The following is a 27,891-nucleotide window of genomic DNA, read 5'->3' as shown; positions in this document are numbered from 1 at the left end:
GCACCAGCTGATACTCCTTTGGAGACCTTCAGGTAAATCATAATCTCTGCCTCAGTTCCCCATTGTGATGTTTATAAGTGTTAAGTATTAGTAGTAAAAGGGGGTAGACTTCTCTTTGGATTTTCAGAAACACAAGGTCCTGAGAAAATATGGATGAACTGAGATTTTAAATCCACTTCTTAAAAGGCAGCCACGCATTGTGTCAGCAATAATGAAAATGGGATTTGTCATCTATACACCAGGAGATCTGTGAGAGAAACTACAGAATATGAATAAAAGTTTATTTAACATTCTGTCATTCAAAACAGTCATTTATACGATGGATTGCCACAAGATTAGGCAATAAGTTCAAGTATCCCTGAAGTCTGACTGGCAGATAGTTTTATGTAGGTGATAGAACTGCAGAGCTTAAGGTGACCTGCAAAGGAAAAAAAAAACTACATCTATATCTCTTTCTTTCTGATATAGGGAGAAGGCATCAAAGTACCCTTACACTCCCATATTAACCACATTTTTTCTTCTACATTAGAAATTCAGATCAAGTCTCTGGTTTTCCTAGAAGGCACTATAGATACTGGAGAACTGATAGACTAGACCAGATAAATCATGCAGGCAAAATGAGACTGGACGTTATTCTTATGCAGACTTTTGAAACATAAAAAATAAAATTTTAATTTAGTGCAAATGCCTAAAAAATACCATGAAGAAAAGTGATCTTTGTTGAACTTATCTTCTATTCAGGACCTCCAAAAAGTTCTCCAGGAGAGCCAACTTGGACATCCCTGATTTAAAAAAAAAAAACAAAACAAAAAACAAAAACAAAAAAACTTTATAGCCTTCTGTACATAAATAAAGCAGGAAAAAGTCACATTGTTTTTCCTTCCCTCCCATTACAGGTCACTTTAGAGCCCTTCCCAGTCACAATTTTCAACACAGATTCCACCTTGTAAAAGGATTTGGATTTTGGGAAAGCTCCTCTATTCTACTGTTAACATTTCAGCAGAGAGGGAAGGTTTAATAAGTTACCCACAACATTCCAACCCCTTGTTTTTTATATTCCACTTTTATTCCACTCCACCCGACTTGACCACCCAAGGTAGATCACTTGGCATTCTAAAATCTCAGCAACTTCACACACTAGGAGCCCATCCGCTTGACCAATGTGGGAAGTACTGGAAAGCACTGAGCTGTGAAAAATTACAACTCTCGTAAAAAATAAAGCTCTGAGCATGGAGTCATTGCATTCCTCAAGTGAACTGCTCCAGCCAAACCTTCCTCTGCAGAGAGGTAATGAGCAGAAAGCATAATCTTACTGAAGAGTTAGTTTTCCTAGTCTGTAAAAGTGGCTGCATAGATACAAAGAAGGCATTACGTGAGCTGGAAGACTAAAAGAATACAAATCTAAACTCAAGAGTAAGATATGTCTTGCATATGGAATTCTTTACCCAGAACTACTCAAGTAATTAGAACACCAAACTTGTAAAGTGTCACATGTCATTAAGTGGTCCAGCAGCCCATGGTCAAAGGGAGAGCAATCCAAGTTCAGACCCTTTTCCAGCATCCCTTGATAGCAGTTAGTGTAGATGGTTTGGGATTTGAGAAGATTCAAATGTCTTCATCCTCTTTTTCTAAGAAATCAGTCAAGGTCCCGTTGTCTACAGGAATTAATAAATACTCCACTCCATCCGTTCCCTGAAAACGGACACACACTGTCAACACAAGACTGTGGCAAAGAAATCGCACTGATGCAAAATGAGCCACTGGACAACACTGTTATAAACAGCACAGATTCGACACACCAACATGGCCTTATGTAGTGAGGTGTCCAGCCAGGTCAGTGTTCAGTGGTACTAACTAGAATATTAATCCAGGAATATTTCCTTAGCATGACAACAGGCGAAAAAGCACATTGAAATAAATCGGCTCATATCTGGTTTGGGAGACAAACCCCACAGCTTTAGAAGACAGCTGACTCAGTTACCCTTGCATATTACACGAGAGAGTGGGAGGAGTACTATCCACTTCACTTAAATGATTTACTGCCTCAGGACTTGGGAATGCAGTCTCATTGCTGGAGCTGGCTAGCAGTCTCCATTCCGGGGACTCCAAGTACAGACTTTAAAGCTTGCTAAATAGTCTCTTCTAGTTATTCAAATGCTTCAGATTGCTCCTCGAGATCTTCAGGTAATCAGGGTTCCACTGCATACCCAGAGGAGCTCTGTATTGTTAAGTAACTAAGCCGTAGTGCACTTTTCTGCAGTCTCTTTCCATTACACAGAATGTTGAGAGACCTGCATGCAAAAGTGGATAGCATGCTATAGGCCTTCAGCCCTTCACTAATGCACCGACCATTTGTCAGTGCTTCAAACAGTGTACTCTGGACATTGGTACAGCTCATCTCCGGTAAACTCAACAGCTGCAAGTAGTGAAATAAAAAGTAAGGCCACCAGCTGTAGTCACAGTCAAGATAACAGTTGCCTAGCTCACCCGCTTGGTCCGGATGAGTTTGTGGTCCCTGAATTCTGTCAGCTGAGCCCGAAGAGTCAGCTCACTGTTCACAAGGAAGGCCTCCCGACATCGCTGGTAGAAGTCTTGGAAAGATAGTCCTGGGTATGGAGAGGAGTTAAATAAATCAGGACAGCCAGCATCCAAAGCAGATTTATGTGCTCTGGTAGAGGGCAGAATTACTTCCTCTCCTGCAGTCCTGAAAGATACCTTGCACTGCCTACTCACTAGAAAATAACATTACTGGGACATCCAATTTGAGGAGCCCCCTTAAAGAGAGGAGGAAGGAATCTCCTGCTATTTCAGCTGCTCCTCTGATCAAATTCAGAACATACATCCTGACCATATTTAATGCCTTTGTCAACCACAGCTTTGTCCCACAGAGACAGCCAAGCTAAAGGGAGTTCAGGAATGGAAAGTGGCAGATCTGACAATACAAGATCCTCCATTTGGTAAAGACAAACTTTCAGAGCACTCAAGTGCACAGCCCAGTGTGGGATTCTCTTTCACTACCCAGCTCCTATATTACTGTATCTTGATCTTTCTAGATTAATACTATGCCATTTATTTGCAAATTGCAGAGCATTACAGACTGACTAATCTGTAGGCATCATAGGGGGACAAGCCAGGACATAGATTAAGTGGCTTGACTAAGGTCACACAGCTTGTCAGTGGCAGAAGTGGTAGCAGAACACAAGAGGTCTCGACTCCTTGTCTCCCCTAATCAATGGATGGCATGTGACAGTCAACTTCTTCCTTGGTTTTGTAACTCAGCCCCACGTGGAGGATTTCACTATCAGACTGGATGACAGTAAGAAGAGATCCTCTGAACTCAACCATTCATCTGATTTCACGTCACACACCAGAACATGTAGCCCAATGCACAGCACTGGTAGAGATGCTCTGTGCTAAACTCACATTCAAAAGCCAGTAGTTTCAATAAATCTGCCATGGCAACACATGCTAAAATGGGAGAACCCAGCTTCCACCTTGACTGAACTGCCAATGGTGCCACATCAGACGAGAGAAGAAATGCCATGTGCATTCCTACATCGAACACCAGGTACCTGGGTAAGATGGGTTATCCTTGTTCTCCAGATGATACCTGGCCAGCAGTCTGAAAATCCCTCTGTGGAAAAGGAAAAAGAGGCCATTACAGAAATCTTAAACAATTTTTCTTGAAGAACAGAGTCTTGTGCGTACACAGCAGCTGGAGGAAGACTTGCTTTCCAAGAGCCGTTCATTTAAAGTAGTCCCATTCCTCCATCATGTAAGGGCTACTGATCACTTGGAACCCAAGTTAAACAATCAACTTGAAAAGTGTCAGAAAGCTGATTGTTCTACAGATAAAGCCCAAATTAAATTATCGTTTCATAGAGCAGGGGTGAGCAAACTATGGCCCGCGCGCACCCCTGTGGCGCCGTTGGGCTAAAGCAGGCTCCCTGCCTACCCTGGCCCTGCACCGCTCCCGGACGTGGCTGGCACCATGTCCTTGCAGCCCCAGGGGTAGGGGGTGGGGCAGAGGGCTTTCTACGCTGCCCTCACCTGCAGTCACCGCCCTCTGCAACTCCCATTGGCCGGGAACAGCAAGGTAAGCAGCACTGGGCTGGAGCCTGCACCTCGAACACCTCCTGCACCTTGCACCCCAACCCTCTGCCCTCAGCCCCATCATACCCCTCCTGCACCCCAACCCGCTGCAGAGCGCCTCCACACTCTGCACCCCTCCCTGCACCCCAACCCCTCCCCTGAGCCCCTTCCTGCACACTGCCCCCCTCCCATACCCCAACCCCCTGCCCCAGCCCTACATTCATGTCCCTGCATGCAATTTCCCCACCCAGATGTGGCTCTCGACCCAAAAAGTTTGCCCACCCCTGCCATAGAGCCCGATAGAGAGGACTCAGGAGTATGCTCATGTAGTCAACTAATTATTTTATTGTTGCCCACTACAAGCAAGAAATCAAAAATGGCAGGTCGTACTGCAATACAAAGCAATTCTGTAGTTCATACACTGCATTGCAAAGTCAACAAATATGCTGGTCGTGGAACCTGCCCCTTTCATGCAGTGAGCAATATTCACTATGAGTTACAGAAATAACAAGCTTAACTTTCTTAGTCAAAAAAGATGCTAACACTGAAGTCATTTAATTATTCTCTTTTTCCCTGCAGATTTTCAGATTAAAACTTTGAATTTGTATTTTAAAGGAGTCTGAGCTGGATTTAAGGTGAAAAGTCTTAGATGTTACCATACCCCCATCCAAGGGATGGCTGCCAAGACACACACAGGCTTCTCCATGGACAAAAGCAAGCTGTCCAGTATTGTTAGAAACAGACTGTCTGCAGCCACACACTATGTGCAAATGCAGCAGGAAGTGCTATAGAAATTGAGATTGAGCTGCGTCTGTGTGGTGACAGAAGCACCTATACAGCAAGCCAGATTCTCCATTTTTTATTTGTATGGCAAGATACTTGGCTGTTAGAATGAAAGGTCTATTAAACCACCCCAGCATACTATCTATCTATTTTCTCTAGTGCTATACATCAGTGGCTCCTATACTATGGTCCACGGTGAACTTGCTGGTCTCTTGGTGAGGACTCTACACGTTGCCTCCAGCTGCTAAATGGCATGGAAAGCAGCTGGAGATAGACATGTTCCCAAAGCTGCAGCTGCCTACGTGAAAAAGTAACAGCTACCACCGGAACGTTCTGCAATATTGAATGGGCGGGGAGACGCTCTGCAAGATAATCTCGCTTTAAGAGCTGTCACCTTGCTCCTTCACCATAGGGCACATTTCACTGACTCAAAAAGAAGTGCTGAGAGAGTAGGTGGAGCTTCCCCCAATTTTTCACCCATCAATGACTCACTAAGCAGTCTGAAGAGGGGAACTAAGCAGAACACAAAATCCAAGTCCTTGTGTAGCCAGACTCTGCTGGCACTTCAATATTTTGCATTCTAAACTTCCTTCAGCTAGACTGAGATCCATGCTGCTGAGAGACAGCCAGCCAATGTGGACCTTGCTTTCAAATTAAGAAAAGAAGTGAGAAAGGATGGCATGTGGTTAAGGAAATGGACTGGGACTTAGGAGATCAGGGTTCAGTTCAAGCTCCACCATTGTCTTCTTAATGACACCAGGGAAGTCACTTAATCACTCCATGTCTCAGTTCCCCATATGTAGAGTCCTGCGCGGATATAAGTCAGTATCTGCGGAACCGCAACAGTGAAAGAAGCAGCACATGGGGTTGTTGCTCCCAGGAGTCAGCACCCCGCACTGGCAGCTCCTCCAGCACTGCTGTACTGCCTGCTGCCCCGCCCTCAGCCCTGCCCCCTCCACACAGCTGTCTGTCTCTCCTGTCTGAGGATGTGTGTGCCGCTTGCACACAAGAGCACAACCAGGCACAGCTGCCTGTGAGCCTGGTGCCCACCCCACTGGGCGGTACAGACGCACTGGAGGAGCTGCCGACATGGGGCACTGGCTCCTGGGAGCAGTACCCACGTTCTGCTCCTTTCGCTGCCGTGGTTCCTGCGAGAGCCCTGAAGTTCTGCAGATACCAGTTTATATCCACGGATATAAATTTGTATCCACACAGGGCTCTACCCATATGGAAACTGGGGATGGGAACCCTGTCTCTCTCACACCCTTTTTGTCTCTTATGTATATAGAATGTAAGATCTTTGGGATTGAGACTGTCTCTTTCTACATGTACACACAGCACCTAACACAATCTTAACTGGGGCTTCTAGCTGCTAGAACGATAATGTGATAGGATCTTACCTTGCATTGGGGGTGAGGCTGTGCAAGACATGCGTTAGGGAGCTCAGAGCCAGAGACCCAGATTGCTGCACTAAGAGTGAGTTCTCATAGGAGGTTTCTTCCAGGTAGGGACTAAAAGTGGTTGTTTCATACCAGAGCCAGTTATAGAGGCTTTGTTTTGCCTGATCCCACACTAGACACACACACAAGGGAAGAAAGGAAAGACAGGGTTGCAGATTTAGCTTCTCCCAGTCATACAATATAAACCATCTTAGTGCAGCAGCACCACCTTAGAGCAGTGGTCCTCAGCCTTTCCAGACTACTGTACCCCTGAAGCCCAAGTCCTGCTGCATGGGGCTGAAGCATGTAACTTAGCTTCACGGGGGCCCCTGGGGTGTGGGGAGCTGCCCTGCTTGCTACCCCCTAATACCAGCCCTGCACTTACAGTCTCTCTAAATCCATCCCGTGATCCCTGATCTAGACAAACTGACGTATTCCCTGGAAGACCTGTGTACCCCTGTGACATACCTCTGGTTGAGAACCACTGCCTTAGCGAATCTTCACTTACATAGAGCAGTATCATTTACCCAGCCATTTACACTCGGAATGAAACATTCTCTGCACCAAAGAATTTACACGCACACTGCACACATCCCCTTTTCCATTTCACTTTCAGTTAGCAGCTACAGGATAGCACCAGTCTGAACAATGTGGTGTTCGAACCAGTGGTTCAGCGAAGCGTCAGTACTGTATAGATAATCTGACAGTGATTGGCAGCTATAGTCGTGTGTTCGTACAGCCCCACGGGGAATGGGGCTCACACCTTGACCATGGCCTCCAGGTGCTAATAGAAAGCTAGCTGTACATTATGCACCCACGGGGCAGAGATAAGGCAATGCAAGCAATATACAGAGAGCATTTAACAGTCCCAGAAGGGTGGTTTCTCTGGAAGCACAGTGGAGGAGACCAAGGCCCTGGGACTCACTGAGTGGAGCATTGATGTGATCGATGGAGGCGATGAGGTGGATGTTAGGCAGGGATGCTAACTGTGCAAGAATTTGCTGGCTTTTGTCTCCTCTCAACATCTTGCTGTCCAGGTTATGGATGAGGAGATAGAGCTCCAAGGAAGAATCTACAAAGGGGGGAGAAAAAACAGCAAGGGAACAGTCACACTAAGGAGCTGCACTAAGAGTGAAGAGATTCCTCGTTCTCACTGTGGTTTGAGTGTAAGGCAGTCCTGTCAACCCCCCTATGCACGTCCACCCAGCACTCCAGTGTCAGAGGACTTTGCCTTTCAGCCTGTATTTCAGGGCATCTGAAATATTTTATACAAGCTCTTTCCACTGTAGCTCTTGCCATCACTGCAGCTTTCCTTTCATAACCCCCCTTTTGCTTGCTCATGACTTATCCAGAAGTTTCTTTTTGGGCTGAAGCTTTCTATGCCTTTCGTTCTGAACCTCTACACCAGTGCGGGTTGCGGCCCAGTACTGGCTCACAGAACGGAAGGCACTAGGTCGCAGCAGCACTGGTCAGCACCGCCAACCAGACCATTAAAAGTCCCATCGGTGGTGCTGCCCAGCTAGTGCCTACCTGTTCTGACACAGTGCTATGCCCCAGAAGGGGTCAGCAGCAGGTGCAGCTCCTGGGGGTGGGGGCGCCACAGGGCTCCGCATGTTGCCCCTGCCCCAAGCACCGGCTCCACACTCCCATTGGCCAGGAACCAGCCAATGGGAGCTGGGGGGGGCAGTGCCTGTGGATGAGAGCCACACAGAGCTGGACCTGCTGCTGGCCGCTTCAGGGAGTGACACGGTCGCCAGTGCCAGGACAGGCAGGAAGCCTGCCTTAGCATCCCACAGCTGGCCATTGACTGGGAGCCACCGAGATAAGCCTGCCTCTCAATCCTCTGCCCCAGCCCTGAGCCCCCCCCAAACCCAGAGCCCTTCCTGCACCCCAAACCCTCATCCCCAGCCCTCACCCAGAGCCTGCACCCCATCCAAGCCCTGACCCCCTCTTGCACCCCCAACCCCTGCCCAGCCCACGGCCCCTCCCACACCCTGAACCCCTCATTTCCAGCCCCACCGCTCACCCCTGCACCCCAACCTTCCGCCCCAGCCCAGAGTCCCCCCCCCCAAAACTCCTTATCTCCAGCTCCATTGGGTCACGGGCATCAAAAATTTTCTTCAACTGGGTCACCAGAAAAACAAAAAAGTTTGAAAACTACTGCTCTAGACAATATGGATTTATTTTAGGAGCGGGGTTTAAATACAGATCTGTTCTGCTACTTTTGAATTATGTAAGAAAGAGACCAACTAAAACCCTCCCACTCACAGAGGATCTGAGAAAAAGCCCACTGATCTGAACAGAAATCTCTCTCAACATGCCTTTAATGAGCTCTGTATGGGTATGTCTACACAGCAGCTAGGAGATGTAATTCCCAGCGCAGGTAGCGATACACATGCTAACCTGAGCAGAGCAGTGTGGCAGTGGTGGGCAGCTCGCCTGAGCAGCCACATACAATCATGCCCAAGCTTCTAGGTACGTGCTCCAGGGGCTAGCCCTGGATGCCACAGAAACTATTTTTAGGTGCTAGCTTGAGCAAAGCTAGGGCCTGTATAGCTACCCAAGCTGGGAATTGCATCTCCTAGCTGCTGCACAGATGTACTCTAAGACTTATTGACACACAGAATGCAAATGGGTGATCTTTAAAACTTCAAACTTGGCCTGTTGCTGCTAAAGCTCCCAAAGAAACAGCTGCTTGGAGAGCCCAGTAAACTCCCTGACAAGCCATTAGCCAATTATAAATTCTGTTTTGTGCAGAAATCAAGTGGCTACTCAACTACCCATAGCCCTGGGTTTTCCACAGGGAGACAGCTAGAGTTTAGCACCTGTGATGCTGCATAAGAACAGCTACAATTGGGGGACTGCGTCCAGCCAGCCAACCTTTCCCATACCCATTCTCTGTAGGGAAGCACAAAGAGATGAAGGATGAACATTGGGGGGGCGGGGGGGGAGAAGAGTTAAGGCTCCAGTGGCAACATCATATATGCACAGATGTAGACACAAAATTTAGCCACTGGAACCATACACACGCACACACAGCATACAGCTATACTGTTACATATGGAACTCAGCAAGCACTCTGTATATATGAGATGACGCATTTAACATTGCTTTTAGAACCTGAACTCCCATATCCTACTCTGTTTGCTCAAAACAGCCATCAACAACAGAGGGGTCTGCATACATTAAGTTACATCGCTAGTCCCCTTCAGTCCATTAGACCTTGTACATTTGCAGCTCAATCCAATGTCCATTGAAGTCTATGGCAAGCCTCTTAGGCCAAGGTTTTCAGAGGAGCCTAAGAGAGTTCAGCCCCCTACTCCCATTAAATTTCAGTGGTATTTGGACATCTGGGCTCTTTTAGGCTCTTGAAATTTTCACCTCTTAGCTTCAATGGGTATTGTTCAGGCCCTCAGGCAACCAGTAAGAACCTCCTTCTCCCATCCACCCCCATACAAAAAGCTTAGGTTTTACCCTTATTCTATTCTATCAATGAACTTACAGCTGAGGAGAAATATGGCACAAACTCCTCCAATGAACCAAATGAAGAGACTAAGCACTCAGAGCAGACATGAGGCTCTTGTGCTCATTGTCAGAATGCTCATTTTCTCACTTTTCCTTGGTAATGTGTCCAAGCTAACATGCTGAAACTGAGGAAAGGGAACGCTGTATTTCCAGCTACTCAATTTCAAGACACCTTCACACATTTCACAACCAAGAAGCCAACACCCTGGTGCACTTACGCATCTATTCAGAGAACTACGTATATTTTCCATGAAGGGCACAAAATCACAAGACAGGAAACAGAACAGCAAGAGTCAACACAAAGATTGCAACTGAGCAAGTGGGAAGTATATGTGATTTCAAGGAAGACACCAGACTTGCACAAGCTTTTCCAAGATCAGAGAGAGTCTAAGCTTTAGGGCATCTGCTCAGCCTCTTTACCTTCTTTAAATCTTTTCATGATCAAGTCTAACTGATCCAGAGGGCTGCGGAAAGTCCCCATGTGATCCAGCACCTCCTCTGTTATGGAGTTCAGAATCTGTAACAGAAAAATGCAAGATCACTATCATCCTGAGGGACTTCTGATAACTATGGGCTTAACAGAATCCAAGAGTTGGGCCTTAGCTAACATCAAGGATCATCACCAATTCCAGCCATCTGTGGCCAGTTCCCAGCATAGCTTCACATGGTGCAAACCCCTAGGGTAGTCAAGGAAAGTCATGATTTTCTCCAGTTTCAAGCAGAGGTAAATTGTATAGGAGTATGTTGCATATTATGGGATACCTCATCTATACTAGGGAGTTTGCACTAGTTCAGGTACACCAATCCCCAGCGTGGTCAAAGTTTCTTTAAACTCAAGGAGAAGGGAGAACGGGGAATGCTATTCATTGAGGAGTCTGTGTTTAGAGACTGGGAAAGCTTCCTGTGGGCTACACTAAACATTTTGTACTGGAAGATTTTAGTGGCTGCAGATAACAACCAGCAACTTAAAAACCTCACAAGCTTTGTCACACTTACTGATCTCACAGTGATGCTGGGGAAGAAGCCATTGACAACAAGGTGAACAGAATCCTGGAGCAGAGAGGTACGAAACTTCTCCAACAAATCTCTCTTTGAGCCCAGTCCATAAAGCACAATACTGAACCCCAGGCTGCAGCAAAGAGAGCAGATTAAAGGAATCAAACTGACAGGTTCTTTTAGAATCTCACATCTGTTTTCATTACATGAAACAATCTGATCCCCTCTCCTCCTATAATCTTACAATTCTAAAGAGTCAATCAAGTCCAGGGTACTTCAGTTTGCAGCCAGCCAGTCCCTCAGTTTGTATGGGGTTTGAGATGAGTGGGTATGGTGGTTCTGTGTAACTAACAGGAGTGTTTATCAGCATGCTCAAGACCTGGGAATTTGCTGTCCTCACACGAAAGGGACACTTGTCTGAAGACTATCAGGTCCTCTAAAACAATGCAGATTTACATGGAAATTGCTCACAAAGCCACTGCATAGGCCCCTCCACCAAGCTATTCAGGCACAGTACATTCAGCTTTTCCCATGAATCACAGCAGTTATGAGACAACAAATGAAAGCCTACCAGTTGCTTCTGATGTGTCTTTTCTAGTCAGGTCAAAGGTCAAGATTTCAAAATCAAAACATGCTATTCTAGTACTTGTGGTTTAACCTTTAACTATCCAGTGTAGCCAGAGACAGGCAGATACAAGGATGCTTTACGACACTGCAGATCACAGACCTCTTATGAGGAGCGGCACAGCATCTAAGGCTCAAAGGAAGAATGATGTGTCAACAAAAGAGGGAAGAGTGGGCCAGATCCCAAGGTGCTGTGTGCAAACAACTCCCATTAACTTCAATGCAAGCACATGAGACCGCTCTGGCTCAACGAAAATATTTATTGTAAACCTATGTTGCTCTTACTCCCCACACATAGCATCTGCCACTCCCCACCTGCTCTCTCTGCCTCACCAGCCTGCCATCTTTCTCACACTATCCTATATGCCCAGGACTGTCCCATGAACCATGACACTGCAATTTCCTCCTTGCACCACACTCCTTTCGCAAAGCCTTCTAGCACTGATGTCCTCCCATATGTCTGCACCTGCCCTCCTCTGAGCTACTAGCCTCTGTATCCTTTGTCTCTGTTAGAATCGAATCCTCTAGAGGCAAGGACCTTGTCTTCTGTAAAGCAGCATGGAATCTTATAGCTCTATAAGCAACACCCAGCATTAAATACACCTCCACCTCAATATAGCGGTGTCTTCGGGAGCCAAAAAAATCTTCACTATAGGTGAAACCGCTTTATATTGAACTTGCTTTGATCCGCCAGAGTGCGCAGCCCCCTCCCTGGGGCGCTGCTTTATCACGTTATATCCAAATTCATGTTATATTGGGTCGCGTTATATAGGGGTAGAGGTGTATAATGGAAGTGTGCCCCCAACCTCGCTTTCTCTCACACAAATAGACACAGAATTCCAGCTCCTACAGTCCTCAACAGACACAGCACCTTTCTTCTCGCATCTACTAACTATTAGATCCCTCACGCTAAGAAAGCTCACTATTACACCACTGAAGAAAACCAGATTCTATGAGAAGTGGTATTGGCGATTTGCTAACAAACTTGTATGCTCTAAATTGTCTCTCTCCCTTTCCTCGTATACTCGCCTGTTTATAAAACATACTAATGAGCACTTACTGCTCCCATCAACTGGGGACACTACACCTCTAAAAACCCCGGCTGTTCAGCTCATAAAGAGTGAATTTTGCACAACTTGTCTCAGGAGATGCATTACCCAGACTGCGCCCTAAGAAATTACACTTGCTTATCCTGCAACCTCAGCCCTAATTCAGTCCGTGAATCATTCCATTGCCTATCTGTGGGACAATGATTTAAATCAGCAGAGGCTTTCCTGATGGTATGTTGGGGACTAATGTTCACTGAATCTTCTTAGAGGAATCCATAGATACTTACTGTAACTGCAGCATCCATTTGGAAAACAAGGATTCATGCTGTTGGTTTAGTTCCTTGAGTTCAGCAGTGAAGGCAGGGGGAGCCTTGTTCAGGAGGACAAGCAGCGTTTGCTGTGTTTAGAAGGGGAGAACAGGACAGTCATACAGGGTTTAGGGTTGAAGACAATGACTAAACAGGTGTCTAAATGTGTGCCTGGAGCGTGCCTTATAAACACTGCACTTCTACAGCACCTTCCCCTCAAAGATCAGAATGCTTTACCAGTATTAAACTGCAATACTCCAGTGGGAACAATTTAGCCCAGGTTTGCTGATGGGGAAGTCAAATGACTTGCCCACTTTTACACAGGAACCTGTGGCCGATCTGAGAAGGGGATCAAGGCTGATGCTCAGTCTTGTGTCTTGGTCACCCCATTCTGCCTCACCTTGCAGCATCTGGGCATACTGCTACTGAGACAATGGCACATTCACAGCTTCTTCTGCACCAGCAGCTGGATTTTCTCCGCTAAGCATGCTCTGCCAATAATGGATGCACCATACCAGAGACAACCCCATTAGCAATGGGCAAGACCGGAGTGCCCATCAATATGGTTTGCGTTAGTTCAGTTGATTCAGTCACTAAAGGGTTAAAGGCCATGAGGTACTATGTTTAAAGAGAAGACTCCCGAGTATTAGAAAACAATAGGAAAGAATTCACCTGCAGATCAAAACTAGTCTCACCAGAGAAAGTGCTATGAGAAATGCATTACGAATCTGGAGGGCTAGTTCAGGCTTTTAAAAGACGTGCCAGAGTCCTGATGTGTAAGCTAGCAGTACTACTTATAATGTTGGCAACAAAATTGGAACTGCTGTAGCATGAGACCTATGCAGGCTTCAGATTCTCCAATTAATGCATCCTCTTCCCACCCCCATGTGGCAGAAGGGAGTTTACTCTGGAGAGAAAACAGAAAGGAACTGTGCTATTTCGAATAAACACAAAACTTTCAGAGCATCAAGCTGCCCATCAGTCCCTTTGATATCAGCAGAAGATTTAAAACTGCACGTCTGGATTTCCCAATACATAGGAGTGTCCAATTTAACTACTTGGAATCCACCAGAGTTCTCCCTGGGTAATGCATTATGCAGAATCCAGGCAGCAGCCAGTAGCTAATCTGAATGCATGTGTTTTGGTAACATGGAGTTAGACCAATAATCCCGGACACAAACATCTTATGTATTCACCAAGCAGACAGCAGGCACCAGTACATTTCTCTGAGTCCCTGCTCCCGGAGGGGACACCTCTAGGGACAAGGGGATCATTCACTCTCCGTGATATATTCAATCCACGGCCTCTCCATGGAGAGTGTCAACAAGTGGTCCATTTAATTTTTTTTTAAAAAGCCACCAGAGTTAGATGTCTATTGGGAACTAGATTGGGACAACACTCTCTTTCATACATATACAGAGGTCACTGAATAGCTGTCAGATAGTAACACTTCGGGCTGCCCCTAACCTGGGTGGGATTTAAACCGCAAACCCAGAGCTGAAATCTTCCTCCACACCATTAATACTCCCCTCAGTTCATCTGGGGGAATAGATGGGTTTTTAACTTTTAACAAATTTGTTCACAAAAGCCAGACTTCATTGCTGCCTGGGCTGGTAGCAGATTTCATTGCTGCCCTCCATTCATATCATCCCTTTCTACCTCCCCTGCATTCTGAATTCTAGCGATTGCAATGTTCAACCGACCTATTAGCCAGCATCTACTACACACTTCCCTCCCCCCCGTTGCTACCATTTTCTCAGCCCCAATGGCGGGAGCGCTAGAGTACAGAAGGCGATAGCAGTTTAACCACCTTGTCACCTGACCCTACACAGAGCAGCTGTACATCGCATAATAGTTCAAACCCCATGTACTGTTGGCACATTGTCTACACTAAGGCTCCTGCTACTGATACCTCTAGTACAGCTGAACTGGTGGTAGCAACAGGGCGGAATTTCAGGGGGGGAAAAATCCACCACAGACAAGACCTTCCATTCTGAAGGTGGTTCCATCTGCTGCAACTTTACCTGATCCAGCTTTCTTTTCTGCAGCTTCTGAAGGGTTCGATCGGACGTTCGAACTTTGGAACTACTGTGTGCCTCAAAGTATTCTTCCACCAGGTTGCTCTGAAAAGGCAGAGTGAAAGGTCAGTCTCAGGCAGGTTCTGTGGACTCGCTCTCTCCATGCCCCTACTCGAGGCTCAAATTGCTGTGTTAGGATGCCACTTTACAGCCACACCCACTCCTCAGTTCAGAGGGGACAGGGTTGAGGAGAAAACCTAAAGCAGAGATGCCAACCTTATTCTCAGACTTTTAGGAATGCTTGTGAAAAAGATTTGTGAGGAATTAGGGAGGCTGCTTTGATGTCCCTCCCCTCACCCATCTGTTGATGAGGGGGATGGGCTGAAACCCTACCCCCAAACAAGGAGACAGAGCATAGAAAAGCTGCCCTCATATACCACCTACGGCCCTTAATTCCTTGGCCAATGCTAGGTCTGGACCTCCTTTCCAGAATAATCCTCCTCCATCAAGTTCCTGCTCTCCTCCTCCTGCCACTTCTCCCCTGCCATGAGGGTCTCACAGGAGACAAGTCGCAGCAATTGTTAGGTGCGTCTGGAATGCTGAATTCACCACCCACGCCACAGGCAGCATGTTGTGTTCAAACTGCCCCACGTGGGCCTTGCTGGGTTACATTAACATGCTCTAAGTATCCACAGCGCACGAGCAGGGTGGTGAATCCAGCCCCACCAACAATCGCTGTCACCAAGCATCTCTGAATCTCTCCTATCAGGGCTGTATTTCCTCCACACTCACCGTCATTTCCTCCTTCAGTTTCTTAGCTGGTGTTTTTTTGGAAGCAGGAGCTGCTCTAGTTTTACTTGGAGTCTTTTGGTCCAATATGACATCACTAGTTTCTTTGTGGTCCTTGTCTTCTTCCTCCTCCTCAGAGCATGAAGCAGAATAGTCACTCTCACTGTCTGAACGCAAGCTTGGAGCTAAGGGGAAAGCATTTGAGAGCTGGTAATATCTTTTTACAGAGAACCCTTATTACACATTTCCTGTAGCCTAGGTCTCCTCTTACACATTGTCTATCCTCTTTCAAACATCCAAGTCCTAATCCAATTTCATAGCCATCATGCTACTCAAAAAAAAATCCGTTCTACATAGACCTGAAAATATGCACATTGCTCTCTTTTTCCCTTCTCTTTCCAATTATTTAGTAAGGCTCTGCAAATTGGCACAAGCCTCAAAGTGTGGCTCTACTCTGAAAAGTGATTCTAAAAATGACATTGTGGGATTCCATACTTCTCTTAAAGATGCTACATCAGTCTATACTACTAAGAAGAGTTATTCCACCTGCCAGTCCTCCAAACATAAGTTGGGTTCTTTCTGGCTCATGTCACCACTAGCAAAAAAGGGCTTTGCCATGGGAATTTTACTAACAATTCAAGAGTGAGAACAGAATCTGGCTCACTCTTTCATGGCTTTGAAGCGCTAAGGAGCAGTAATTTTTTAAAAAGTGCAAAATGTTCAAAAGCACACGAGTGATTTAGAAAACCAAGTCACTGTTGAAAATGAAATTTAGGTACCCAGGATCTTGAGATCCCCTGCCTGTCACTTAGGCACGTCTGAAAATTTCACCCTCAGCCTAAAAAGTGACCCGTTATCTTTATGCAGAGTGCATATCCCATGACAATTTAACACAAACTACACACAAATAAACACAACTGCACAAACACAACTGAGTTTGTCAGATTAAAAGCTAATCTGCCTAGTTCAGTGGTTCTCAAACTTTTGTACTGGTGTCCCCTTTCACACAGTAACCTTCTGAGTGTGACCCCCCCCACACTCAAACTAAAAACTTTTTTTTATATTTAACACTGTCATAAATGCTGGAGGTGAAGCAGGGTTTGGGGTGTAGGCTAATAGCTTGTGACCCCCCCTGCATAATAACCTGACAACCTTAAGGGGTCACAACCCTGTTTTAGAATCCCTTACCAAGCTCAATTTACTGTCAAATATACACGTTAAAACGTGTAAGAACATGACTTGCAAATCTCTCTCACACTGATCCTACACATTTGAAGCCAGCCAATGACTTGAAATCATCTACTATAGATATAGAAGATTAAGCTTTTCAGAGTGGCTGGGATTTTAACAGCTTCTTAAATCAGTTCAAGTGATTAAGGTTGACAGACACAAACTCCCAGCCTACAGCGGACAGAGATGAGAGAGTCTAACAGAAGAACTGAATTCCTCACATTTAGTAAAGCATCTGCATACAGGGGATTATTCACATGGTTTTACCTGCTAAAATAAAGTCACTGAAGTAAGAGATTAGGTGCTGGCACTCATACCCAACACCTCAGAAACAGTATCTTGCAGTGAAGGAACTATGTATCCAAAACACTGGCTGAGTAAAGATGGCTATTATGCTATTTTTACTTGGGAGTCACTTGAATTCTCTATGCAGACAGCAATGTTCTTGAAGTACCCATGGGGAGAGAAATACATAAGAATGGCCCTACTGGGTCAGACCAAAGCTCCATCTAGCCTAGTATCCTGTCTTCCGATAGTGGCCAGTGCCAGGTCCCCCAGAAGGAATGAACAGAACAGGTAGTCTTTAAGTGATCCATCCCCTGTCGCTCATTCAGAGTTTCTGGCAAACAGAGGCTAGGGATACCATTCCTGCCCATCCTGGCTAATAGCCATTGATAGACCTATCTTCCATCTAAAGAACTAGATACACTCATGGAGCTCAGACAGCAGGTTATTAACTAACAGAACACTAAGATCCACCCTAAGCTTTTACTTAACAATGCTACTGTACTCCTGTAAACTGGAGCTTATTGCAAATGGTGCTCCTTACCTGTCAATCTCTTCCTGAGTCTGTAAGGTGTTGTGGACACAAATTCATTCTTTTTACTCTGCAAGAACACAAGTATGTTAGTAAAGTCACACGTGCCCTACCAGTAGCAGCACTTTGCCAGGCAAGGGCCCAGGTTTCACTTCTGAGCTCTGCTTTCTCAGGTCCCTGCCAGCTGAAAGAGAAGCAGTAAGCTTTGCTTGGGAGAGGGAATTCCTTGTGTCAGATGACCACCCCTTTAGCCCTGGGGGAATGGGGATCACAACTCACAACCAGGATGCGGAAACTTCAGAACCCCTTACTCCTGAAGGAGACACACAGAAGTGACGACAATGGTAACACTTCTGCCAGACTGAGCCATGATGCACTAGGTCACATATTCTACTCACCAAAGTCACTTGGAGTTCCAATAAGCGAGCAACTAGCAAAGCATAACAGACCACTCAGAACAGGCTGGCAGGGTTGAGAAGCCCAGCAGCAATGTAATGTGTCTGAGGAGCACTGAGCAGTTTTGTTCAGTCACTGTTCACTTAACCCTGTTAACAGATCATTTCTGTTTTGGGGGGGAAGGAGGTATGATTACGTCTTATGTCCAAGAGAGTTTAACTTTAGAACACACATGATGTGCAGAGCCACAGAGCCTTCTCATCAAGTTAAACACAATATATTATCAGGACACCAGACAAAGGACTCCCAAGGACAATTTTGCTAAGATATAAACATGGCAAGGCCCTGGTAGGTTTCAACACCTTTTTTGGTAGCTTTGGACCTTGGTAGCACATTTAAAGTGCAGCTCTAGTCTTAAAGTGACTATATACAAATGTCAGTCCAATCTGTGTATGTTCAGTTGCATCAATTTACTTTGTGTAATAATGTGGGGTTTGGTTTGGTTTTGTTTTTTGCTTTGTATTCCTGTTAGTAAGCAAAGTCAATACAGATCTGCAAGAGGGAGCTGGGTTCTGCTGCAAAAACTGTAAACCAAGTTCCAATTGTAAAATATTTATTACTGAAAAGTAACCCAGAAAGAACACAGCTGGACTCAGACTCCAGGCTGAGTCTGCAATAATTAGAACTGTGTAGATGATGTGTGGTACCATGATGCCATCTTTTAGACTCACTTTCCAGATTAGAACAGCACTTTAAATATGCTTCAGAGTACTGCACACACCTATAGTATAGTGCTATATAAGCAATCATTCACTGGAGTCTGGTCTCTATTTCCCAGCATCCACTTTATGAACTCCTCAAGGGGCAGTCCTCCCCTGATGCAACCTCAGCAGACCTGCCAAGGCCTAACTGAATTATGGAGACTAAACTACCCTCTTACCTCTAGGCTGTCCAACTAGTTCAGAGTTGAAACAAGTTGTTCGGGCAGCATAGAGGAAAGCTTGCATTGCTGCTGCATGAAGTTTGCCCGTTTTGTACTGTACCTGAGGAGGACTTCGGTCTCATCAATCTTTCCCCAACATTACATTTACATTCTTACTAGAGGACACTAAAGTGACCAAATGCTAATGAGTCACCACAGTTTGCAGCATTTCTGGAGCACTTACATCCTCCAGTCCTAAAATTTATACAATTTCCTCCAGCAAGTTTTACATAATGCTGGAAATCTAAGCATTTAACTGCATATTAAAGGGATGTCAAACATGTCCAGTTGCATGAGGCAAGAGAACCATCTCTCACCTATGCTAATTAGTCTGACAAATCTAGTGATCTGCGTGTTCACTCTAAAGCTCATAAATCCAAGATCCTCTTTTGCAGCAGTTCCAGCGCTCACTTAAACCCTTCCCTGCCTGCTTCGAAATGGAGACATCTCCATTGTGAAAAATCTAGGGAGGTGATGGGTGGGGAGAGGCTCTTCAAGCCCCAATCGTCATGATAATCAGATGGTTTGTGTTTTAAAACAAGATCAAGCAAAAAGCAGTCACTCACCTTCAGCTCGGCTTTGTTTGAAGCAGAGTACTCTGTAAAGCAAACAGAACAATGAAAGTACCAGCACTGCCAGCTTCTACAAACATGAGCTCCTACAAGATGCTCATGTTTCCCCAAGTAAGAAATGCAGGCATCCACTCTCAGTGTCTCAGAGATACTGTCTCTGCATATTAGCTCTCTGGCCAGTCACTCTTATGGAAGCAAAATGCAACAATCCGCAGCTGCCCCAGAGTGGGAAATACGCCCCACAAAAGGGGCAGTGGTGCTACCACCACTGGTGGCTTTAGCCATGGTCCATGGGTACTGGGGACTGACAGGAAATCTCGAGTGAGCAGGAAGGGGGTAAGGGTTTAGGTAAAGTGGGGAAGGATGGGGACAGCAAGTAAGGCTATTCTCCATGTCTAGTCCAGCAAGGAGCTATGGTGTGGGCCAGGAGCAGGAGCCTGAACCAACCCTGCAGTAGGGGTGTCCAGTTCTTGCACTCCAGCCATTGCAGCTTGGAGCAGGTAACTGCCTCCCAGGCCCCTTGGGGAGGAGGGAAGCAGGGCTGGATGTGAGGCATGGAGAGGAGCAGCAGCATTGGCAGTGGTATAGTGCACCCATTGAACTGAGGAACTACCAAGTGGAGGTGCTGAACAAGCACATCTACAGGCTGGTCTGTCCCTGTCCCTCTCTGGGGCTGCATCAACCAGCTCCAGACCCCATTGCAAAACACAAGTCGGGGCCTTCATGCTAGGGTTGGAATGCAGCTAAGGATGTTTCTTCTCCCTCCTCTTTTAGCACTCAAACAAGGACATAGCATAGGCCACATGTTAAAGACTGATTGCTTCCGCCTCCCCTCCCTTTCAAGCTCACACACCAATCCAGGTCAAGACTCCAAAGCCAACAGGTAGGTAAGGGTGAGGGTATGGGCCCTGTTTAACTCCACCAGAGAGGTCCTTTGGGGCCATCTGCCTGTCCCAAGTCAGGATAAAGGAGGAGGGTTGGGCGTGGGGGTAGCAACTCCACCCCGTAAAAAATCAACCTGCTCCAACAACAGAGATTCTTTTACCTGGAAAAAGAAGGGTCTTCAACTCGAAGATGCATGACGCTGGGTGGTGAAAGCCATGAGGAAGCCACTAAGCTATTACCCTTCTTGCAACCAGGAGGATTACCATAGCGTACATGGAACGTGAGGGACCACGTATCGAGTCAGGAAGACGGCGCAGGTTGCAGCAGCAGATAGGACAACAACCTGACCCTATTAGGCATTAGCGAAACAAGATGGACGCAAGCTGGACAGGACGACTGTTGCAGGAGAGCTCTTGCTGTATTCAGGGCATGAAGAGAGCGACGCACCCACGCACAGGGATAGGCTTCATGTTGTCCAGCAGGCACAGAGAGCACTGATTGGTTGGGAGGCACATGTCCCAGGATCATCACAGCTCCTTCAGAACTAAAATGAAGAAGGACTAAGATGAAATGTTGTTCAGTGCTACGCTCCAACTATGACAGCGAAGGAGGACAAAGATATTTTTCAACAGACTCCAGAAAATTAGAGATTCTCCACAGCAAAGACATCATCATCCTTATGGGGACTTTAATGCCAAAATTGGACTGACACACAGTCACGAACAAGTCATGGGGACCCACGCTCTGGGAGAGATGAGTGAGAATGGAGGAGAGATTTGTGGATCTGTGTGCACTTAATCAATGGGCATAAGAGTAGCATCTTTCCTCACAAGCGGGTGTGAAGAGTACGTGGTTCACCAGCAGGCCGACCAGTGAACATCAGATCGACCATGTCTGCATACCAAGAGTTCAGAGATCCTGCAGGACGTTAGAGTTGAAGAGGATGCGACGCGGCGTCCGATCAACCTTATGGTGGCTAGATATAAGCTGAAGCTGAAAGCAGAGCTGGATGATACTCAGACAGAAGTAGTTAAGTAAACTCACCTATCTGAGGACGTAAGACAAGAAAGACTTTGGACTGATGCTGAAGAATAAGTTTCGATTTACAGACTTTCTAGAGCAGGAGACAGTGCATTAACAATTGGCAGAAAGTGAGAGAGACACTTATAGGTTAGTATGCCAGTGAATGCTTGAATTAGAAAACACTAGCAGAAAGAGTGGAATCTACGACAGAGACTTCCAAGATAGAAGACAGAAGAAGGCGGCCGCGCAGTCAGCAACACAGAGGACTAGATGCTCAAGGCAGAGCTCAAAGATGTATGCTTGAAGCCACAGAGCAGAGTGAAGAGGAATATAGGAAACCAGAGAGAGAGTATGTGGACAAACTGGCAAGCAGAAGCGGAGGCAGGCAAGACATAGCGGGTACATGAAAAGCTGCTATGACTACAAGAGCAACTGTCGTGGTAGTCGCAACCCAGAATCGTCCCGTTAAGACAAGCGGAAAGTCTATACAGAATAGAACCACAGATGACAGATGGGCGGAGCACTTTGAGGAATCCTAGCTGAACATACCAGACCACAACCACCAGCATTTACCAGACAACGAGAGCCTCCCAATTAATTGCGAAAAACCAACAAAGAGTATCGAGTAGAGAGAGCCCGAAGGGATGAAGAACAGGAAGGCGGCTGACCTGCATGACATCCCAGCCAGAGAGGCCTGAAAGCAGACCTGGATGCTTCCCAGAGGCAGAAAGGGAAGTCGTGTACCTCGCCGTGGAGGAGCGCCTGCCACCAATGGAACGTGTTCTTGAGAAGATATGCGAAAGTATTCGGCAGACTGGAAGACTATTCTCATCAAAATCACCCAAGAAAGACACGTAGCACCTGTGCCATTAGAGGAATAATCGCGGGGCCAGGAGGGTCTGCATTCCGAGTTCTCTTAGAGAGAAGGAGTGGATGCCATCGATCCACAGCTACGAGCAATGAATCAGGAGTCCCGTTCCCAGGGCTGAACAGATCATGCACGGAACCAGATAGCAACGCTTCGATACATAGTCGAATGCAGCTCGTGGAGTGGAACTCCCTCAGGTGTTTTACATCAACTTTGTTGACTAATGAGAAAGCTTCGATTGAGCCGTGGATCGAGGACCTCTGAAGCTCCTTCGGCATACGTAGATGTCCAGCAAAGAGGTGGTCACCTGATCAAGAAACTCAATGATGGGTAATAACTGGCATTCTAGAGTGATCCATCGCGAGGGCAGGCTCACAACAGCTTCCAGTGTGCAAACTGGAGTTCAGACAAGGATGCTTGTTGTTCACCACGCTCTTTCTCCTCGTCATCGATTGGATATGTAAGACATCCACTTCACGAGGTAGGAACGGAATCCAGTGGACGTTGTGGAAGCCAGCTTGATTACCTGGACTTTGGCGACGATCTTGCAACTCCTTTCGCAGTAAGAGCAGATTGCAAGAGAAGATCCACACATGTGGCACCAACGTCTAAGGTTGCCTACTCTCAAGGACAGAGGACCAAGATCCTGTAGGATTAATTCATCAGCAAGCGACCAGTCACACGAATGGTAAGCCTCCTGGAGAGAGTGCAAGTCCTTCACTACCTAGGGACGGGGGGGGGCCTAGATCATCGACGAGCAGGGTGCACGAGCGAGACTCAAAGTAAGATTGGGTAGGCAAGAGCAGCCTCTTACAGCTCAAGAACATCTGGAGCTCAGAGAGCTGTCTTGGCAATAAAAAATTGACTGTTCACTCCATGTTAAATTCGTCCTACTGTAGGAGCTGAAACCTGGAGGACAACCAAAACAACCACCAGGAAGATCCAGACCTTCATTAATAGCTGCCTAGAGGATTCTCCAGATCGCGGCCAACAACCATCCGTAACATTCCACTCCGTTGGAGAGGACACTTGTCAACCCAGCAGAGGAAAAATCAGAGGAGAAGGTGGGGTTGATAGGACATAACACTACGCAAAGCAAACTAACATCACACTAGCATCACTGGCTTTTTTCTACGGTGGAACCCCAAGGCAACGGAAAGAAGGCCGTTCCAAGAAATCACCTGGACGCGACTTCAGGACTGCAAGCAAAGAAATGGGCCTATACCTCGGACATCAGCTAGAGCGAATGGCCCAGGATAGAGGACTCTGGAGATCTGTGGTTGGCGGCCCATACCCCGACTGGGGTGACGGGCATGAGTGAGTGATGGGCCCCGTTTATTCCAAAGGCCAGCTTGACATGCCTTCTTTGCTGCGAGACGTGCCACTAGGTGTCTAGCACTGATGCTCCATTCTCTCTGCTCCCTGTGCAGAACACCCCCTGCATATGCTAGTCCCCAGTGCACCTGTACAGGGGTTGCCAGTCTAGTCCTTCACGGTCCTCATTAGCCCTGATTTAAAGAATACTCAAGAGAAGCATATGCAGCCAAGTCAGACAAGTTTCTCAACTGACTCAACGTTACTATGCATTGCAGCAGCAGAAGGGAGAAGCAAACGCATTCTGCTCTAAGCCAGTAGGAAAAAAACAAAACAATCAAACAGCATGATCCACAAGAGAACTAGAGCACCAGGCAGACTAAGCGGCACTATTTACAAAGCACAAAACTAACCCTGGAATATCAAGTATGCTGGGAGTTGGACCGTGAATGCCAACCTTCTTAATTGCCATTTGTGCTGGGATACACCTGCTAGGTACTTCTCACCAATTCATCAAAGTGTCTCAGAACTTACTCTTGCTGCTTTTAGGGGTGCTGGCTGGCTTCTCAGGATACTGGGAGGATTCAAAAGTTACATTCTTCCCTGGCGTCTGGGCTAGTTCAGAGGCTTTAAATAAAAGAACAGTTTCAAAATGTGATAGGCACAAAACACATACTGGACAACTGTGGATGTGTCACAGTGACACACAGAGTTCTTTGCCCAAAATAATCTCTTACATATTAACCCCATTTCCCAATCTTTTCAAGGAGCTGCACCAGCTATTTCCCTTCTTTCTCTATCTTTGTGAGTAAATTTAGTACTCGTGAAAGGTTCTTCAAGACTACACTCTTCTGCTGATCCACAAGACAGGTACAGAGTTAGCCTGACCTAAGTGCCACCCTAGTGGAGGGGCCACCCCTTGAGGAGAGAGAATATTTTAGTCATGACACTTGGTCCTCTGTCTGAGGCTGCTGAACTGGACTCTCTGGTAACGGCCTATGTGTTGAGATCATCAGTCCACTGGGACCTGAACTAAACTCACATTTTATTGACTCTCTTCTGATAATCATCAGTGTGGGTTGGATTTGAACTGGTGACTTGAACGCAAAAGGCTGTGTATTGCAATAACAGTGTTGAGTGAACTGAGTGAAGTTTAGATTCTCAACTAAGACTTCAGCTTTACCAGCCAGAATCTCTCATTCCACTTGGCTTGTTCTAACCCATAACAGAGCTCAAACTGTTCCAAACTTCACACTCCGCCTGCGAGACTAAAAAGATGGATCAGCTCAGACTCTGCTGTGGGTTTATGGCATGCATAGTGGAATAGGAGACACAACGAAGCCCAGCACAAAGGTTCAGCATTACAGTAAGGGAAACCCAGAGCACCAGTGGTTAAAGCCTGAACTACTGGTGACATATAATATAGTGGATGTGAACCTCTGCATTAACACATACTGAAAGGGGACCACTATAACATGAGGGTTACCATTGCAGAAGAAGCAATCACCAATATGTCCAAATCCTGAGCTTCTGTTTCTCAAAACTTTTGATCCAAAGCTAATCATAAGACTTCTTAATAGTACTTTTCAAATACAAGTAAATTACAAGGAGGCTGCCAGACTAAGATTCCAGAAATAATTTATTCACTTGGTAATACTGAAAAGACAGACATACCCAGCTCTGCCATCTTGCCAGAACGTTTTGGAGTCTGGAACGAGTAAATTTCACCCCCACCTGCACTGGAGCCATTTTTCAAGGAATCTGTTAGAACACACATAAAAACAGACATACTGAGTCAGACCAAAGACCCATCTAGCCTGTCTTCCAAGAGTGGCATGCCAGGTGCCCCTGAGGGAATGAACAGAACAGGTAATCATCAAGTGATTCATCTCCTGCCACCATTCCCAGCTTCTGGCAAACAGAGACTAGGGACACCATCCCTGCCTATCCTAGCTAATAGCTATTGATAGGCCTTGTCTTCCATGAATTTATCTAGTTTTTTTGGACCATTATAGTCTTGGCCTTCACGTCCTCTGGCAAAGAGTTCCACAGGCTGACTGTGCATTGTGTGAAGAAATATTTTATTTTGTTTGTGTTAAGCCTGCTGCCTATAATTTCATTTGGTGACCCCTAGTTCTTGTGTTATGAGGAGTAAATAATACCTCCTTAGTTACTTTCTCCGCATCAGACATGATTTTATAGACCTCTTTCATATCCCCCCTTCAGCTTGAAAGAGACAACTAAAAGTCCCAGTCTTATTAATCTCTCCTCATACAGCAGCCGTTCCATACCCCAATCATTTTTGTTGTCCTTTTCTGAAACTTTTCCAATTCCAATACATCTTTTTTGAGATGGGGCAACCACATCTGCACACAGTATTCAAGATGTAGGCATACCATGGATTTATACAGAGGCAATGATATTCTCTCTTATTATCTATCCCTTTCTTAATAATTTCATACTCATGGATACATAAAAAGCACTGACATATTTCTGAACCATGAGAGTCAAAACTATGACTTTTTTTCATTGAACCTGAAAGGACTGTTTATGTTATGGAAGTGGGAAAAAAGCCCACACGCAGTCCAAGAACCATTAGAACTTAACCATGGTCACTGGGCATCACTCCCTGAAGCCAAATAACTGTTTGGCTAACAACCCCACCATTTTTACATATTACAAGAGTTTTCTGAATTAGACACATGCTATATCTTCCCCAGAAATACCTTCAGCACACGCCCCCAAAACAGCCACATAGTTCTGCTCTTCCAGGATCTCCTGGGCCTCATCATCATCAGAAATGTTCTCAAGTTTCTTCACAAATCTCTTTATATTGAGCTCAAGTTGAGCTCTGTCCTTCCGCACTTTAACACCTAGAATCACAACCGCAAAAACGTAACTTCTGATAAGCTAAATTTAATTAATAGTATTGCAGTAGTACCTGCGGAGCCCCTGCCCTAAACCACCTCCTTTCTCCCACCCCCTCAGAGTTGTGCTAGGGGCTGTACAAATAAAATAAAAATCACAGACCCTGTCTCCAATGCTTAAAATTTAAGTAACCAAAGCTGCAGAGAATGTCTCTGGCTTTTAACACCCATATGGAAACTCAAGACATCACCCGTCCCAACTGCCAAACAGTGATTTGGAACTGATTTGAATTTGGAACTGAGACATTAACATGACTGTTTTTTTTTTGTTTCATAGCTACTTCTAGATTTCATATCAAGTTCTCAATATCCATATAAGCAATGACATCAGTACAATTCTGAAGCATTAACTGGTACTGCAGAGTTGCACATATCAGCATTTGAGGCCCATAAAGTCTAAAGAGATCACACAGAACACCATAAAAAGACACCCTAAGCCAACTTTTTAAAAGGAGATGCTCACATGACATTACCACTGCTGGGAATATGCAAATTGTTAACATTCAAAATTTTTAGGAGCAACTAGTGATTTTAGGTGCCTCAGTTTCCAGATACTAGTTATCAGGAAGTGCTAAGCACTTGCTTTCTGAGCAATCAGACCCCTCCAAGATGAAGTTGGGCACCCAGAGGCTACCAATCATTTTGACGACCCTGACCCTTGATACAATTCAATATCTGCAAAATAAGTTGCCTATTTACGCTTAAACCACTAGTACCTCCATTATCAGAAATGTGCTTCAGAACATCTTCATCTGCCACAAACCTGGCTTCTAGGGCCTTGTTTCTCTTTAACTCCAGCTGACTCATAGCAGACAACCTGCAATGCCAACAAGCGTTAACAAGGTAGGCGGCCGGGCACTGCCCACCCCTCAGAGCACCACGCAAACCCGCAGTTATGCACCCCCCCTTTCCGGGAGCAAAGGACCACGTGCACCCGGCCGCAATAGCCGCCTTACAGCTATGGAGCTGGGCACGGAGACTTTGCAAGGGGGGCAGGCCTGGCCCCCAGCTACCCGCGGAACTGAAGGCGGAGGCTGCAGCTGGCTCAAACCCCACCCCCGCAGTTCCTCTCCCGCCCCCGCGGCTCACAACAGGCGCCAAGGCGGGTGGCAGCGGCTCGAGCCCGAACGAGGTGCATCCTTCCCGGCTCTGGGCCGCACGGCGCGAATCTACCGCCCTCCTGGGGGGGCCAGCAGGGGCGGGGCTGCGCTGCACAAATAGGAAACGCAGCTGCGCGAGATCGATCTTCTCGCT

At 46.2% G+C, this 27,891-nt stretch overlaps 1 protein-coding gene across 4 annotated transcripts; it reads right to left on the bottom strand.

Annotated features, from left to right (window-relative positions):
• Positions 1-260: 260 nt before the first annotated feature.
• On the bottom strand, positions 261-27,891 carry ORC2 (origin recognition complex subunit 2). 4 transcript variants are annotated; one of them, XM_032799470.2, is made up of 17 exons: positions 27,727-27,890; positions 27,354-27,454; positions 26,437-26,583; positions 25,385-25,471; positions 24,245-24,337; positions 19,615-19,646; positions 17,683-17,740; positions 15,627-15,808; positions 14,841-14,939; positions 12,796-12,905; positions 10,836-10,968; positions 10,260-10,356; positions 7,240-7,386; positions 6,276-6,447; positions 3,573-3,634; positions 2,488-2,606; positions 261-1,692 (listed from the first exon to the last, which is right to left on the bottom strand). In XM_032799470.2, the coding sequence occupies exons 2-17, from the start codon at positions 27,442-27,444 to the stop codon at positions 1,606-1,608; spliced, it is 1,716 nt and encodes a 571-aa protein (XP_032655361.1). In that variant the 5' UTR covers positions 27,445-27,454; positions 27,727-27,890; the 3' UTR covers positions 261-1,605. The 4 variants fall into 4 exon arrangements, with proteins under 4 accessions (XP_032655361.1, XP_032655365.1, XP_032655362.1 ...); XM_032799474.2 differs by having other exon boundaries at positions 27,401-27,454; positions 27,727-27,886; XM_032799471.2 differs by lacking the exon at positions 27,727-27,890 and adding an exon at positions 27,594-27,691.

Source organism: Chelonoidis abingdonii, chromosome 10, assembly GCF_003597395.2.
Source record: "Chelonoidis abingdonii isolate Lonesome George chromosome 10, CheloAbing_2.0, whole genome shotgun sequence".
NCBI classification, from domain to species: Eukaryota; Metazoa; Chordata; order Testudines; family Testudinidae; genus Chelonoidis; species Chelonoidis abingdonii.
This window is presented reverse-complemented; position numbering and strand designations above follow the sequence as displayed.

Excerpts from the sequence above, each read along its gene's own strand:
- ORC2 (XM_032799470.2), bottom strand. The coding sequence starts at position 27,444 with ATGAGTCAGCTGGAGTTAAAGAGAAACAAGGCCCTAGAAGCCAGGTTT. Across the intron at positions 17,741-19,614 it reads CAAACAAAGCCGAGCTGAAG|AGTAAAAAGAATGAATTTGT; the intron begins GTGAGTGACTGC and ends GTGTTCTTGCAG. Across the intron at positions 12,906-14,840 it reads AGAAAAGAAAGCTGGATCAG|CAAACGCTGCTTGTCCTCCT; the intron begins GTAAAGTTGCAG and ends TTCTAAACACAG.